The sequence below is a fragment of the Camellia sinensis genome, chromosome 9 (genome assembly GCF_055761805.1).
Source record: "Camellia sinensis isolate YWXY chromosome 9, ASM5576180v1, whole genome shotgun sequence".
Lineage (NCBI taxonomy): Eukaryota > Viridiplantae > Streptophyta > Magnoliopsida > Ericales > Theaceae > Camellia > Camellia sinensis.
The window spans coordinates 187,231,107-187,246,658 of NC_138969.1; the positions used below are offsets into that span (position 1 = coordinate 187,231,107).

General features: G+C 32.9%; 1 protein-coding gene across 2 annotated transcripts; it reads right to left on the reverse strand.

The window, feature by feature from the left end:
• Positions 1 to 694: 694 nt before the first annotated feature.
• On the reverse strand, positions 695 to 13,840 carry LOC114295471 (binding / calmodulin binding protein). 2 transcript variants are annotated; one of them, XM_082888207.1, is made up of 20 exons: positions 13,067 to 13,840; positions 11,791 to 12,259; positions 11,599 to 11,684; positions 11,248 to 11,361; positions 10,961 to 11,149; positions 10,595 to 10,660; positions 10,277 to 10,327; positions 9,348 to 9,470; positions 9,148 to 9,264; positions 8,874 to 8,981; positions 8,645 to 8,780; positions 6,459 to 6,596; positions 5,586 to 5,762; positions 4,459 to 5,504; positions 3,917 to 4,094; positions 3,579 to 3,817; positions 3,242 to 3,431; positions 1,962 to 2,187; positions 1,722 to 1,877; positions 695 to 977 (listed from the first exon to the last, which is right to left on the reverse strand). In XM_082888207.1, exons 1-20 carry the CDS (start codon positions 13,754 to 13,756, stop codon positions 890 to 892), a joined length of 4,587 nt encoding a protein of 1,528 aa, XP_082744333.1. In that variant the 5' UTR covers positions 13,757 to 13,840; the 3' UTR covers positions 695 to 889. The 2 variants fall into 2 exon arrangements, with proteins under 2 accessions (XP_082744333.1, XP_082744334.1); XM_082888208.1 differs by having other exon boundaries at positions 3,579 to 3,763; positions 13,067 to 13,839.
• Between the last annotated feature and the right edge of the window lie 1,712 nt (positions 13,841 to 15,552).

Genomic DNA, 15,552 nt, shown 5'->3' on the forward strand with positions numbered 1-15,552 from the left:
AAATTTAAAATTTTAAAAGGTTAGATATAATTTTTAAAATTATCAGAGCAATTTGTATTTGAAGTAAATTTTAAGAGGTGTGTTTGTAAATTTTTTTTTTTGGGGGTCATAAAATTGCATGATCGTAAGTTCCGCAAAAATATATATATGTATTTTCTACAAAAAAAAAATTATATATTTGGTTGTTATAATGTGCTAATAATTGTGATAGTATTGGTGAGGGTAGTGTTGGTTGCTACCTTAGTTTGGAAATTATTTTTCACTTTTAAAATTATAAAAGGTTTTTTTTATTCAATTAAAGTAATTTTTTATTGATCACAAAAATATATAAGGAATTGTATTCACATTTCTTGAAGTTTGAAAAAACAATATAATTAGTCCTATATTTTTAATATAAATATACTTTTTTTTAGGTTTTAATTTACATAATATCTACTCACTATCTATATTAATTTCAATCAATTTAATCTTATTAAAAAAATATTAATATAATTATATCAAATGTGAGATTGACTATTTTTCTCAAACTGGAATGTGTAATTTATCCAAATATATAGATATTCTATTGTCCTTTATTTTTTATCATACTAAATTACCTTTGAAATGGAGTGACCCTTGAAATGAAATGAGAGTAAGAGAAATAATTTGAGCAAAAGCTAATGAATAATTAAACAAATCACTTGCGAGCAAAAAGTAAAACCACAAAAGACAGCTTAAACTTCATTACTATTAGCTAGAAACAAATATGGTTACAAGGATCATGAAATCACAAATTCCCAAAGAAACAAACATACATTGGGATCCCCCAAAAAAATTCAATTCAAAGAGAACTTAAATTTCTTGACTATAAAAATATACATTGAACCAAATATAGGGTTGGGACTTTGCCCTATATATTTGTAATTAAATTTAGGAGCTCAACTGCTTCTCTTAATCTTCTCTCCAACTGCTCTCTTGCAAGCTGACCCCTAGCATTCCTGGATGTAAGTGACAGAAATAAGTTTAGTTACACAATTATAAGCAAACAAAGTTAGAGATGCATTAGAAGTTTGATCAAAAGTAACTTTCAATTTGTTTCAACGGAAAACATTTTTCTATACAAAATATTTTTTGAAACTTATACTACTGTGCTAGTCCATGGTGGTAGTGGTGGTGTAGTGGCGGGGCAGTGGTGGTGGAAGTGGTAGGGGTTGGTAAGACATTTGTCCAGAAACGTTTTCAGAAGTGAAAAGCATTTTCAATCCAAATAAGTTTGTTTTCCATTGACTATAAAAAATATTTTTCATTGACTTATGTTTTGCCAAAACAAACAGAGAAGTAACTAGAAATAAGTTTAATTACACAATTATAAGGAAACAACGATAGACATGCATATAATTTATCAAAGTAACGCTCTATTTGTGTCGGCCAAAAAAAAAAAAATACTTTTTTACATAAACTAAAACCATTTTTTTTATGTTTAGTTGCAACTTTGAAACTAATATGCTAGTGATGGGGCAATGGTGTGGGGGTTGTGTGGTGGCATGAGTAACACTTCAATCCAGAAAACGATTTTTATGTTTCAAAAGTGAAAAACGTTTTTCAACCGAATAAATTTATTTTCTATTGACCACGAAAAACGTTTTCTACTTACTGTCATTTTTCACTGTACAAAAAACACAACATTTTTTTACTAAAACAAACAAAAACAATATTCAGAATTTCTGTTGCCAACATCTTACCTCTTTTCATTGCCTGTCTTCCTTGTGAGATCCTCAACAAGATTGTGTAACCTCTTCAAGAGAGCTGGCGAGTTGCGTGCAGCTTCAACACCTTTCGGATTCAAACATATCTTCCTCAAAAGCTCAGAAGCAATGAAATAACCCTCCTCTTTGTTTCTGAAAAAAAAAAGTACAAAACACAACAAATGAAAATCAAAAACACAAAAAACTTCTACACTCTAAGTAACTTCTCTGACAAACCTTAGCAACTCCCAAAGAATCGTTTCTACAGATCCACGACTACGAATCAGCACTTCAGTCAAATGTGAATATCGAGCAAGATTTCTTAGAGTAGACAGTGCATGTTTTAGAACCTCTTGATCGGGTATACTTCGACTGACTGAGCGAATGAGCTTCAGTAACGTGTCAACTGCCCCGGCTTCCACAAGTTTTTCACAACATTTTTGTGAATGTTTTGTCGCCATATCTGTAGAACAAGTTCACCATCATTGCTTCAACATTTCACAAATTAAAATGTTTTTAAATACATGACAAATGACCTTCCTGTAATTGTTCTAATCACAGTGAATTTTGTTTTAGAAGTCATCATGAACATGATTAGCATACATCTTCAGAATTGTTTCATTAAGTTTCAATCCCAATAATGGTAGACATTGTAATTGTTAAGAGATCCACGACATGAGCTTTTAGGGAATCCAATAAGTGTTAATGAAGTATCATTAGAATAACTAAAATCATGAAATATCATTTTTTTAAATTAGAACACGTTAAAGAAGTATTTGACACGATTCTATGAGTGTCCAATAAGTGTCTAATACAAACACGGCTCCTCCCTAGAAGTGTTTGTGATACTTTAGCATTGACCAACAAGGCACCATCACCATGTAAGAAAGAAAAAAAATCAAAAATTTACACATGACAAGCGGAAAGAACTTACTCACAAGTTAATAAAACTAATAATGAACAAGAATAAATGCATTAAAAAATTTAGTATTTTCAGAGTTTTGTAGACTCGTGTAAAAATGTAAAAATAGCCCCTACCCCCATTACCCTGATACCCAGCTTTAAGAAAAACAATAGCATCCGGGTGCTAGAGGACATCAACGTGCAATAACTAAAACGACATAACATTTTACCAAGAACTCAAAAGGAAATAATGAATGGTTCTAGTAGAGAGAGGAAGAGTAACTTAGCATATCTCAAGAATATAAAGATGGACAAAAAAAAATTATGAGGATAAATCATGAGGGAATTAAATTGTAAGTCCTATTATCTAAGATAATGCAATATCAGCTCATTATTAAAAATATTGTAACTTCTCAAAATCTCCTCCAACTAACATCAAATTTTCTAGTTTGTACATCCAATGAAAAACAACACACAAAGAAAATGGTTAGAACAACAAAAAATTCCTGCAATCTTTTCCTGGTGGCACTTTCTGATCTATTGAGTACGAAAAGTATTTGACACGATTCTATGAGTGTCCAATGACTTCTATAATAATGATATAAAATGCTCACCCAAAGTTGCACAGGTATGAAGAATGCCACTGACGCTTTTCATACTCAATAGATCAGAAAGTGCCACCAGGAGTCTGTTTATAATGCGCATGCTATCATCCACATTTGCAGCAGACTTGTGCAATCTCAGGCGTAAATCAAGTAGCTGCCCTCTTGAAGCTTTCCGTGCAAGGTAACCTTTCCAGTATGACTACCACATCAAAAAGGCCAAACCAAAAAAAATAAATTAAAAAGATATAATAAAAAATTAGCGCATGCATTGATGGCTTCACTTTATCAATACCATTACAGGAGCATTTAGGAAAGAATAGGATAACAAAAGAGAGATGTGTCTTACTTGGATTACAATAATACAATGCCTTACTCTAGTAGCTTCTTGCCTGGCAATCCACCCTCGAATATGAGATTGGATTATGATTGCTGACTTTGATCTTGATTTATGCATCAAAACAACCCTCCACCATCTTTGCAACTTCAAAACGGAGCATAAAAACATACCCAATTCAAGATTCTGGAAGCAATCTGTTGAAGTCACAATGCAACCCATTAGATCTGTTTTGGGGAGGAAAGAAGCCCCTGCATTAACGGGATCTCATACATGAGTACACTTGCAAAGACTAAAACATAAATAAAAGAGAGCGTTACTAAAACAAATAGGCAGCACATGAAAGATACCTAAAAGCCTCCTTCGAGCTATCTGTCCCCTGACAAACCGTTGGATTTCTGTTGCAGCATGCCTATAACAATCAAAAAGCTTCTGGCACTGAATGCATCGAAAAGCACTTTGAATCTTTATCACAGCTTCTTTTTGGACCACAATCTCCCTTCTTATTAACCAGCCACGGCAATGACTCTGGATTGATTAAACCAAACAATCGCATAATTAATTTTATGTCATGTTCAGTTAGGAAAATTGCATTCATACAGATGACTAACCAAAAAAAGGTAAAGACAAACCAAAAATTCAAGATTAGAATGACCTTCTACCATCCAAAAAGAATCAAGATTAGAAATTACACATACCAAATATTCCATATATGTTCATAATATAAAGATATAAAAAATAACAGAACACACACAGGAGAGAGAGAGACACACACACACACACACGCACACGCACACGCTCGCACGCAATTTTCAGATAGCTAGAACTTTCCTCTAATCAATAACAATTTTCAGTAACATGTCAAAGTTATCTACAGAACAACTAGACTTACTTGAATTACAACGATGAGACAATTTAGTCGATAAGCAACTCTTCGAGCAATCCATCCACGTGTGTGAGATTGAATAATAATTGCTGACCTAGTTGCAATTTTGTATTGTTGAAAATCCCTCAAGCATCTCAAACATTGAAAAATACTTTGAATTTTTAATGCTGCTTGCTTATGAAGCACAAAACTCTTTCTCCTGAACCAACCACGATAGCAACTCTGAATTTTAGTTGCAGATAAGTTCTGAAGGCGGAGAGCCTTGTTCATAAGAAACTTTTTCCAAGCAAGCTGAATATTAAATGCTGCCTTAATATGCTTCTGAATCATAATAAACCTCTTTCTCATCAACCAACCACGATAGCAACTCTGAATTTTAGTTGCAGATAAATTCTGAATCGCAAAACTCTTTCTCATCAACCAACCACGATAACAAGTCTGAATTTTAGTTGCAGATAAGTTCTGAAGGCGGAGAGCCTTGTTCATAAGAAACTTTTTCCAAGCAAGCTGAATATTAAATGCTGCCTTAATATGCTTCTGAATCATAATAAACCTCTTTCTCATCAACCAACCACGATAGCAACTCTGAATTTTAGTTGCAGATAAATTCTGAATCACAAAACTCTTTCTCATCAACCAACCACGATAACAAGTCTGAATTTTAGTTGCAGATAAGTTCTGAAGGCAGAGAGATTTGTGCACAAGAAACTTTTTCCAAGCAAGCTGAATAGTAGATGCTGCCTTTATTTGACAATCATTAACTTCAGTTTCTTCACATGCATGAGAAACTTTCTCTAGCTGAGAAACCCTCTGAAAGTATATTGACCTTACTGTCGATCCACGAATGCACTTCTGAACAACAATGGCAGCATTAACAACATCATGAGTAGACATATCTTGAGTTAATATGCTGCCACCATGATGTCTTCGAGAAATCCAAGCCCTCGTGGCATGCTCAATGATTGTTGCAAACCTTTTCAACTTAACAAAATTGTGCCTGTCAACCATGTAGGTGATATATCTGCCCAAAACGTCTGATTGCTTGTGCTTTTCTGTGTGATTAACCAAAAAGATCAGACAAGATAGAATATGCCAAAAGGCGTGTGAATAAATTTGTAAAGAATAGTCAATACCAAATGAAAACTTCTGAACTCTGCTGGTACAGAATTTATTGATTGCTGATTTCTTCTTGACAGCCAGCCAAGCCCGAATCACAGTTTGCAAGAAAGTAACCGCATTCTTTATGCGCAAATAGTTGTTGCGTGCCAATGATTGTCTAAAGCGAGACTGAATAATTTTTGCTGCATTTTCTGGACTCACCACATAAGGAACAAGCCATCAGGAAAAGAATGTTTCTGAGCAAAAAGTGATAGAACATGAATATGCATTTAAAAAAAGGGTAAATTACATTAACACCCCCTAAGGTTTTTTCCCATTACATTAGTACCCCTAACCTTCTGGAAATTACATTCCCCTCCTTGGGTTTAATTGTCGCATTACATGTTGCCCCCTCCATTAGTCTAGACACTAGCATTGGTTGACTTAACAGTTTAGGATGATGTCAGAAATAAATTATTCAAAATGTCAATTTAACCTTGTTTATATCATACCCAATTTTAACCAGTGAACAATGTGTTATAAGAACATAAATTAAGTTGTAGTTAGAAATGAGAGTCCAAATTGGTTAGAGCACTTGTATCTTTAGTCTAATTGATAACTCAACTTCTTTAGATTTTCCAACAGAAAACAAAAGGAGAAAAAAATTATTTTAAGTGACCATTACAATCAATATATATATAATTTTTTTAAAATTCTACTAATCACCAACAATTTGATGTGAAATTTGCATTTAGATTCCTTTAGGAATAGAGTTAGTGAAACATCAACAAAATTCAAACTAATTAGAAAGAGGCATCAAGATAACCACCATCTCCCCCAATTCCGGACCCAAAAAAAAAAAAAAAAAAAAAAAAGCCTAGAAAGGGTTCAAAGTTCAAAGAGATTACCTCGTTGCATTGTACTGCTGCTTCTTCTAGTTGATAAAAATTGCAAAGGAGGAGTACCCGGTCGCAAATTAAATCTTTTGTTCCGCATAGCCATGTCTTGCCACCAAGCCATGATGGCCTTAAAATTTCTCATGCCACCTTAATGAAATGAGGAACAGTAAAGGAGAAAGTAAATAAACAGTCAAACCATTGTATAGAACTAATCAATGAGAAAGTTTACTTTCTTATAACATTGACAAAATTCGTAAGCATGAACCCCATAGGAAGAAAAAAAGAAAGCAAAGATGGGGGCAGTCCAATATTGACTGTTCCAAAAAGATATCATCCATCATTTACAATCCTGCTGAGTCAGAAAGCTTGTATCACATAATACACGTTGTTATATATAAATATAACAGCTTGAAAGTGCAATGTAAATATTAGGAAGAGTTAACCAATAATCATCTACTATTGAACTAAAATAGCCAATCACATCTACCTAAAAGCACAAAATGACTTCATGCATCTTTACTGGAATACTTTGGTAACGTTTGGTAGAGTTTTAAAATTAAGATTAGAGGATAGAGTTGTATTTTGAGTTTGTGAGTTTTGAAATTATAATTTGAAAAGAGAAAATTTGTTTGATTATGAGTTTTGAATAGAGTTTTGAATTTTTGATATAACATACGAAATGAGAAAAGCTGTTTGGTTATGAGTTTTGAAAAGAGTTTTCAAAACTTAATTGAAAAACTTATAACTCATAACTAAACACATAACTCAAAACTCTATTGAAAATTCTATTCAAAACTCATAACCAAACTCTTTTTAAAGTTCAATTCAAAAAAATAATTTGTAATTTTGGTCTAAAAAAATAATTTCTATATTTAAAAAATATCAAAAACAAATCACCTTGCTTGTTTTCACTTTTCAAAAAACACTTTTCAGAAAATTCTACTTTCTTATTTTCTGTGTTTTTTTGTTTTTAATGAATTTTTTTAATATTTTAAGCAATTTTTTTACTTTTTAGACACACATAACATAAATACACCTAAAAAGTAAAAACATTGTAAAAAAAATCTTTTAAAAATTTACTAAATACCAAAAATACAAAAAAAAATACAAAAATTCAGTACATTTTTTGTATTTTTATGTATTTATTAATTTTTTAAAATATTTTTTCACAAATTTTTTACTTTTTAGATACATCTAAGTAAGATGCATCTAAAAAAGTAAAAAAAAAATGTTTAAAATTTAAAAAATATTCACTAAAAACAAAAAAACACAAAAACCAAAAAAGTTAGTTTTCAAAAAACTTAATCCACAAAACTCAAACCAAACACATTGAATTTTTTTTTTTTTTCCCAAATAACAGGTGGCGATTGGCAATTGAAAAAAAAAAAAGGTATTGTTCCGGTCAACCGGCTGGATATCCTCTCGGATGTCCGGACGGATGACCAGGTAGACCAAAAATTCCAAAACTGTCCGGTTTACCAAACATGTTTTCAAGACATATTCTGAAATTTATTTGGAATCATAATTTGAAAACTTAAACCAAACATAGCATTAGAATGTAAGAGTGGAATTAATTTTAAAAAACTCTACCAAACACAGCCTTTTTTTTCCTAGGGTTCTCAATCTGACCCACACTTTATGAATGGCTTTTATTGAAAGTGATTTAAAAAATTTACAAGCCTTCCATGAGTGATATAAAAGTTAAGATAACTATCTGCTTGCCAAAACTAAGGCCATGCAACTGTAAGATTAATGCCTAGATATAATTGCTAGATCTTGATATCCATTGTTGGCTCCTCATCTCAATATCTTAAGCTTTTGGGATAACTAGTAACCTAACATCATATTAGACCTTTGATTTGGGGAGGCTGTAGGTTCAAGTCTCTTGTACTTTTAGTCTCCCATTTTATGGGGAGATTGTGAGAACTTGTATATACAATGTTAGACTTCATTCTATACAATGTTTCTATTGTGCTGTTCTTCATGTGAAGCTTCTCACATATTTTGGAGGGGGGAGTGGAGGCTTGTTGGTTGTTGGAGTAAGTAATTAGGCCCATATTTTCCCATTTCTTAACAGCTCAAACTTTCAGATAATCAGTTGCATAGGTTATATAAATTTAAAATTGGACCAATATATTCAATGAAATGACGTACAAAAGTAACTTCCAAACTCCCATTGAAATAAAAATTGAAACCTTCAGTGTTGTACACATGTCTATCTTCTTGATTTAGTATTGCTTCAGAATGAGCAAAGCACTGGTCCATACTTAAACGTCTCCTCTCTGGACTTTGACAAGTAAAACCCAAGAGTTTATGAAAATTCAATTGCTCCTGGTAAGAAGTCAAAATGAGTTATATGTATATTTCTCAAGTGTGGCAATAACAGGACTTAGTTGTTTCTAGGCACTTAGATTTTCACATTACCGTGTTTTTCCTGACAAGTAGCTGGAATGAGAGGAAAACCAACAAAATAATCACACTTTGACTGTTACATGGACCATTATGTTCAAGTATGTCGCTGACTTGCAGAACCTGTAGGAGACAATGTAATACATTGAAATGACACATTAGCATGCTGCATTTGATGAAGTATCCGTTCAGTAATTCATAGAAACAACACGCCGGCAAAAAACTTGGCTTATAGTTTTTCATGCTTTTCCTTCCGTTCTCAAATATACAGCAATCAACAAATTCATACCTCCGGAAAATTTCCCAACAATGTAGTCAATTTCTGTGATAATATGAAGTTGTGAACAGCATCTGTATAATCACTAACTGACATAATTGATGTTTCTCCACTTGTTTCCCTAATATCCTGTCAGCATAGCACAAATAAAATGACAACGAAATGGGAAAAACGAAAACTTTAGAATTAATGAAAAGGAATATGGTAACCACCTTAAGAGAACATGAACAATTAAGTTCCTTCCGGAAGTAATAATCAAGCAAGCACCACATGGCTTTTCCATCTACCAGTGAAGCAAAATTATCAACCTTGAAATCGTAACTTTTACATATCGCCTGCAAACATAGTAAGGAAATTTGTCACCTGAAGATAAAAATGGATATTAGGAGAACATAAAATCTCAGAGAACGAAGAGTATGAACAATCCAAAAACCAACTACCGTTGGCGTGATAGTTGTAAAAACGTGTGCCCTAGAGAGGGGGTTGTTGGTACATCAGAGTTTAACTCACAGGAAAGACTCTCTTGTTGAAAAGTAGGGTTTCCTCATCCCAAGAGAGGGGTAGAGTAAGGGTAGATTAGAGTGTGTGTAGAAGTAATCTTGTAACAAGCCCGAGTGGAAGATGTACGATAAAAACAGTGACAAGAGACCTTACACAGGTAAATGAATATATCTGTCTATATGAATATATATATATATATATAGAGAGAGAGAGAGAGAGAGTAAAAGAATGGGATGCATTTCACTGCTCTCATTTTGCTCACTCTTTTTGATTTGGTAGCAATAAATTACGGCAAAATACAGAAGCATGCACAGGCAGACCTACAACTCAGTTCTCCCCATGCAGCCCTTTCTTAAAATGTTATTGCATATTTGATGATTAGAAAGAGGAAGACAAAAGAGAAGAGAGAACAGTGTTTTAAAAAGACTTCCCAAACTCTTAGATGGATTTACTAAAGAAAAATGAATTGCACTTTATGGTCCCAATTTGGAAAAATTTTAAAGAAGAAAATAAAGAAAGTAGAAAGGAAATAATTGACAACTAGATGAGCAATAAAGTTGGTAATAGATGAATCATAAGAATATAGCATTCAATTAGTTAACAAAGAACAGCAAGTTAATTCACTGGAGAACTTTGGTACCTGGATCCAATTGAGAAGCATGTCCAAAAGAGTGGAATTGTTCAAGTGTTCCTGTAAAATATCAAGAACTGTAAGAGCTCAAAATTAATTTCGGAAATGGATTTTATTACATTAAAAACCAACAAGCAAAAAATATATATATATATAGTTTTATTACACAGCAACATTTCTTTAAATTAAGAGGCTAGGTTGGTCTTCCACTACTGGAAGTACATCTTCTAAGTACCTCCTTGATGGGTATTCTTCTTAACCTACCAATTAGAAATTATAAAAATAAAATAAAATAAAAATAAAACAGCTATCCAAATTGAAGCATACCGCATTGACTCCTTGGATTCTGGAAATTTCCTCCAATATAAGCGTTTTGTTGATTAGAAGTGGCAGCTGCAGATTAAATAACAGGGCTGATGAACAAGTACAACAATTATCACTCCTATTTTTAGCAACTACAAAACCTAGTGCCAGAAAGATAATTTTCAGTGTACATCCAACATTGGAAAAAAAAAATCAGACTAGTACAAAATAAATTTGGAAAACCCAAAGAGAAAAGCATACTGCACTACATAATTTTCTAATTCAAAATGCCAAAACCCAATTATATGTTCAGGTTCAATGCAGTAGAAACCGCAATATCATGTTTTGAGGCATTCTGAAATATTAAGAGTGACAAGATTGCGAGCATACCTGCAAATGAACAAAGATGTTCCAAAGTAACGAAAGTGTGAGTTCCTTATCTCCACTAACAATGTCTTCTGCTACAATCATCGATCCATCTCCATCAAATAATGGCACACCAGCCTGTTTCAGATGTTGAAGGGCAACGCCACAATTCACCACATTCTTCTTACGGGTATCTGATGGAACCAACATTTTCTGTCCGTAACATTGAGCAACAAGGTCACCAGTTACAGTATATCCAGCTAAGAATAATTGATACCTATCGTTTTTTTTTTTTTGGAAAATAGGCTAACCATGAGAATGGAAGCGTCATGTTGCAAGAGCTGAATGGCTCTACAAAGCCGCACCCCATCTTGAAGATCTTCAAACAATTCTTTCACCCTGAAGTCATACTCATTGAAAGGACTCTGGACCATAACAACATTGTTTTGGCAAATTACTCTTTTATGAAATCAAAAACTCTGCAATGTGGATTCTAAATTAAGTTAATGCCTAATTTTCAATTTTTAAAATAGCCATAGAGGCCAAAACCATGTAATCGAAAGTACAAAATGAGATTTGAAATTGGCAACAACCAAAAGCACATACACATGCACGCAAGAAAATAAGAATTATATGCACAGTTTGAGCTGCTTAGAGCTTACCTGTAAGTAAGATACTTTGTACCCTACAATCACTAGATGAGCAAGAACATTACCCTCTCCATGCATCACATCCGATGATAAGAAATCTAATTTGAATCAAAACAGAAAAAAGTCAACCCACACTCTTAACAAAGAAAGAATGAAAACATACCAAACCAAAAATGATATGAGGAATAATACTTTTTTAATTACCATGGATCAATTGACAACTCGATTTAATGTTAGGTTGCAAAGTAAATAGCAGAGGAGAACCCCCATCCAATCCATCAATGCCATACTTGATAGGAAGACAGCTTTGAGATTTAGCTCTATCAAGTACAAGAACAAGCAACAAAAATCTCTTCAATATAACATTCCCCAAGGCCTCAAAGTAACCTGGTCTATATAAACCCTCAACCAACTTGTTATAAGCATAAACTCTAGCTAGACCAGCATGAGAAAAAAACTGCTTCTCGATAACCATCTTCAAGAATGCAATTTCCTTTTCAGAATTTATGTCCTCATCCGACAATAATGAATCACCACCAAAAATAATATATAACCCAATCCGGAGCCAAATTGGGTTATAACACATAAGGATTCTCGAGGCCTTCTCCTTCAACCCAACATCAGTTACAATAGGGCAGTGTGGCTTCATTTTCAATCTTCCTTCATCTATATTCTGAATAGTAAAACAATAATATAATCAAATGCTTTGAACAAATTCTAACAGATATTTATATTAAAACATTCAAAAACCATTATTAGCAACGCTGTAGCTAATTTTAAGTCAAATCTGCAAGTACATACAAACTTGCAACTACACACTATCAATGATTCCAATAAAGAAAATAACAACTATTAGTAAGTTGATAATTAATGTCTAACAGCATCTCCAAGGCTCAACCAAATCTTGCCTTAGACTTAAATTTGAATAAAAAAGGCACTAAAATCCACTCCACTCCTTTACTCCAACCTATACCAAATTGAGTTTTACTGAAATTTTGACTCCAATCAAGGGAGACCCATTTCCTTTACTCAAATTTCTATCCAATCAAAACTTGACATATAGATGCTTTTACCCAAATTCTCCTCCACTCGAACCCCTAGCATCCACTAAAAACTTGACACTTGGCAATTTCACTCAAATTTGAGTTCATATCAAATGAAGTTTTTTACTCAAACTTCTACTCGATTTTAGTAGAAATATAGTAAGGGTTGGAGATAGCCTAACGCTAACAAACAAGACATCCAGAAATACAAATTCTGATTTAAAATAAAAAAATACTGATCACTACTCAAAAGTTGGTTGAGAGATGAGCAAAATCCAACTCTAGCATGAAATATTGCTTAAAAAATGCATTCTTCAGAACATTAATCAGCATAAACTAGATCCATACAAACTTAAACTACACCAACATATGTAAACATACATTTGAAACAATCATACAATGAGAAAATAATTATTACGACAAATTCAAAACCAGACCTTTGTTACTTGAGTCATCACATTGAAAATTTCTTTACAACTACCCAAGCTCAAGTAAGCCTTCATTCGCTCTTTCAAATCGTCAAAACTACAAACATCCCGCAACGAGGATTGCAAAGCCAAAAGCTTCGAATTCGAAAACACCGTGCTCTCTTCTCTCGCCACGCCACGCCAACCCAAATCCCTCTGCCTCTTGGGGCACCGCCACGGAGTATCCACTTCAACCCCACCACCTCGACTGCTCTCCCTCTTCCCATTCCCAGACACCAACTTCACATCCGATTCCTCAAACCCGCATTGACCAGTCATTTTCGACAAATCGCAACCGCAGGAAACTGGGTTCTGAAGCAAGAAATTGAGCCATACGGTGAGCGATTTTGCAAGCGATTTAAGTGATTTTTCTTTGTCGATTTGGGCTTTTCGTGCCGATTTACACTGTTCGAGCTCGAATTCTTTGAGTCTGCGGGAGACTTTGGATCGAGCCGAGGAAGAAGCGAGAGAAGGGCGGTGGCGACGGAGAATGGAAGAGGAGCGAGGGGTTTGTTTGGAGGCGGTGAAGAATTGGAGGTGTGGAGAGTGGAGATTAGGGTTTTGGGAAGGGTGTTTGGGGGTTTTGAAATTGGAGATGTCTCTGAGAAGTGATGATGAGGAAGAAGGAGGGTTTGGAGAGTGTTGTTGTTTCGCTTCCATGGTCTGTGAGTGAGATCGATCTCACTCTCTCTCTCTCTCTCTCTGTTTTTTGAAAATGTTTTCTTGCAACACTTTTGAGAGTGTTCTGTAAAAGGGGAGGAGTGTGGTTTTTTGAATTCGAAAATGGGAAAAAGGAGAGAGAAAATGGCGGTAATTTGGTGAGAGTGGTGCTTGGCACGTGAGGAGAGAGCAAACATGGGTAATAAAGAGTGATTGATATCTGGGAAATAATTAGGTCTTATTTGTACTCTTCTAAAAAAGTCAAGAAGTCGTTATTCTATTTAAATCATATCATTTTATTTAAGTCGTATTACTTCTTTATATCCTATTTATATTTCAAAAAATGCACTTATTTAAAATATCTCAAATAACCTCTTAGTTGAGTGAAATACAATTACTTTGTTTGGTTAAAAATTTTCAAAAACACTTTTAAAAAATTTTATTTTTTTGTTTTTACTAAATTTTTTTAATATTTTAAGTAATTTTTTTAATTTGTAGACATACTTAGGACCCGTTTGGGGACTTACTTTTTTAGCCAAAAAGCCAAAAAGTTACCCTTTTAGCCAAAAAACCAACAACTCATACCAAAAAGTCAAAGATTCTCTTTTCTCTCTACTTTTTGCACATCTTTTCGTAATTAGCTAAAAAGTCATCCCAAACATATAAGTTTTTTTTACCTACTTTTTTAGCCAAATAGCCAAAAAGTTACTAAATTAGCCTGTTCCCAAACGAGGCCTTAACATAAATATACTTAAAAATAAAAAAATGTGAAAAAAACATTTTAAAAATTCACTAAATACAAAATATATATATATATATATAAATATGATAATTCAATACATTTTTTATATTTTTATGTATTTATTAATTTTTTAAAACATTTTTTCATAAATTTTTACTTTTTAGATACATCTAAGTAAGGTGTATCTAAAAAAATAAAAAATATATATTTAAAATTTTAAAAATATTCACTAAAAAAAAACACGAAATCAAAAAACTCAATTTTTAAAAAATTTAATCCAAAAAACTCAAACCAAACACACTTAATTATATTCTGAGTAGGAATGACCAGACATCCAGAAGCACTCATAATGTTATATAAAAAAAATTCTCTGTACACATTATTTAAGAATAAAAAAAATCTCAATATACACTTTTTGAATTAAAAAAATTAAACTCTAATTTTTCTATTATTATCACTTTGTTTCTTCATCTGGGGCATCTCCAGATTCCGATGTGTATGTTTGGATTGAATTTTCCAGATTCCAATGTGTAAAAAAATTGTGAAAAAATATTTTTAAAAATTATAAATACATAAAAATACGAAAAATATACTGAATTCTCATTTTTTTGGTATTTAGTGAATTTTTAAAAGATTTTTTTTCACAAAAAATATATTTTTATGCGTATTTATGTTAGGTATGTCTAAAAATTTTAAAAATTACTTAAGATATTAAAAAAACAATAAAAACAAAAAAACATAGAAAACAAAAAAGTAAAATTTTCTAAAAAGTGTTTTTGGAAAACCAAAAATAAGCAAAGTAAATAATCCCATCATTCTCAACCACAAAGACTGGTAAAGCTCCAATGAGATTCTCTAGCTTTTCCAAACTCTCAAAAATCCCAATTCAACACTCTCTCTCTTAACCCAACTCTCAAATCGCAAGGACTATCGACCAAATGAAGCTCTCTATACTGTGATCGTCAACAAGCTCGCTCTAGCCAAGAACTTTGATGGGATTGAAGATATCATGGAAAGAATCAAACTTGAAAGAAGAAGTTACAGTGAAGATTTC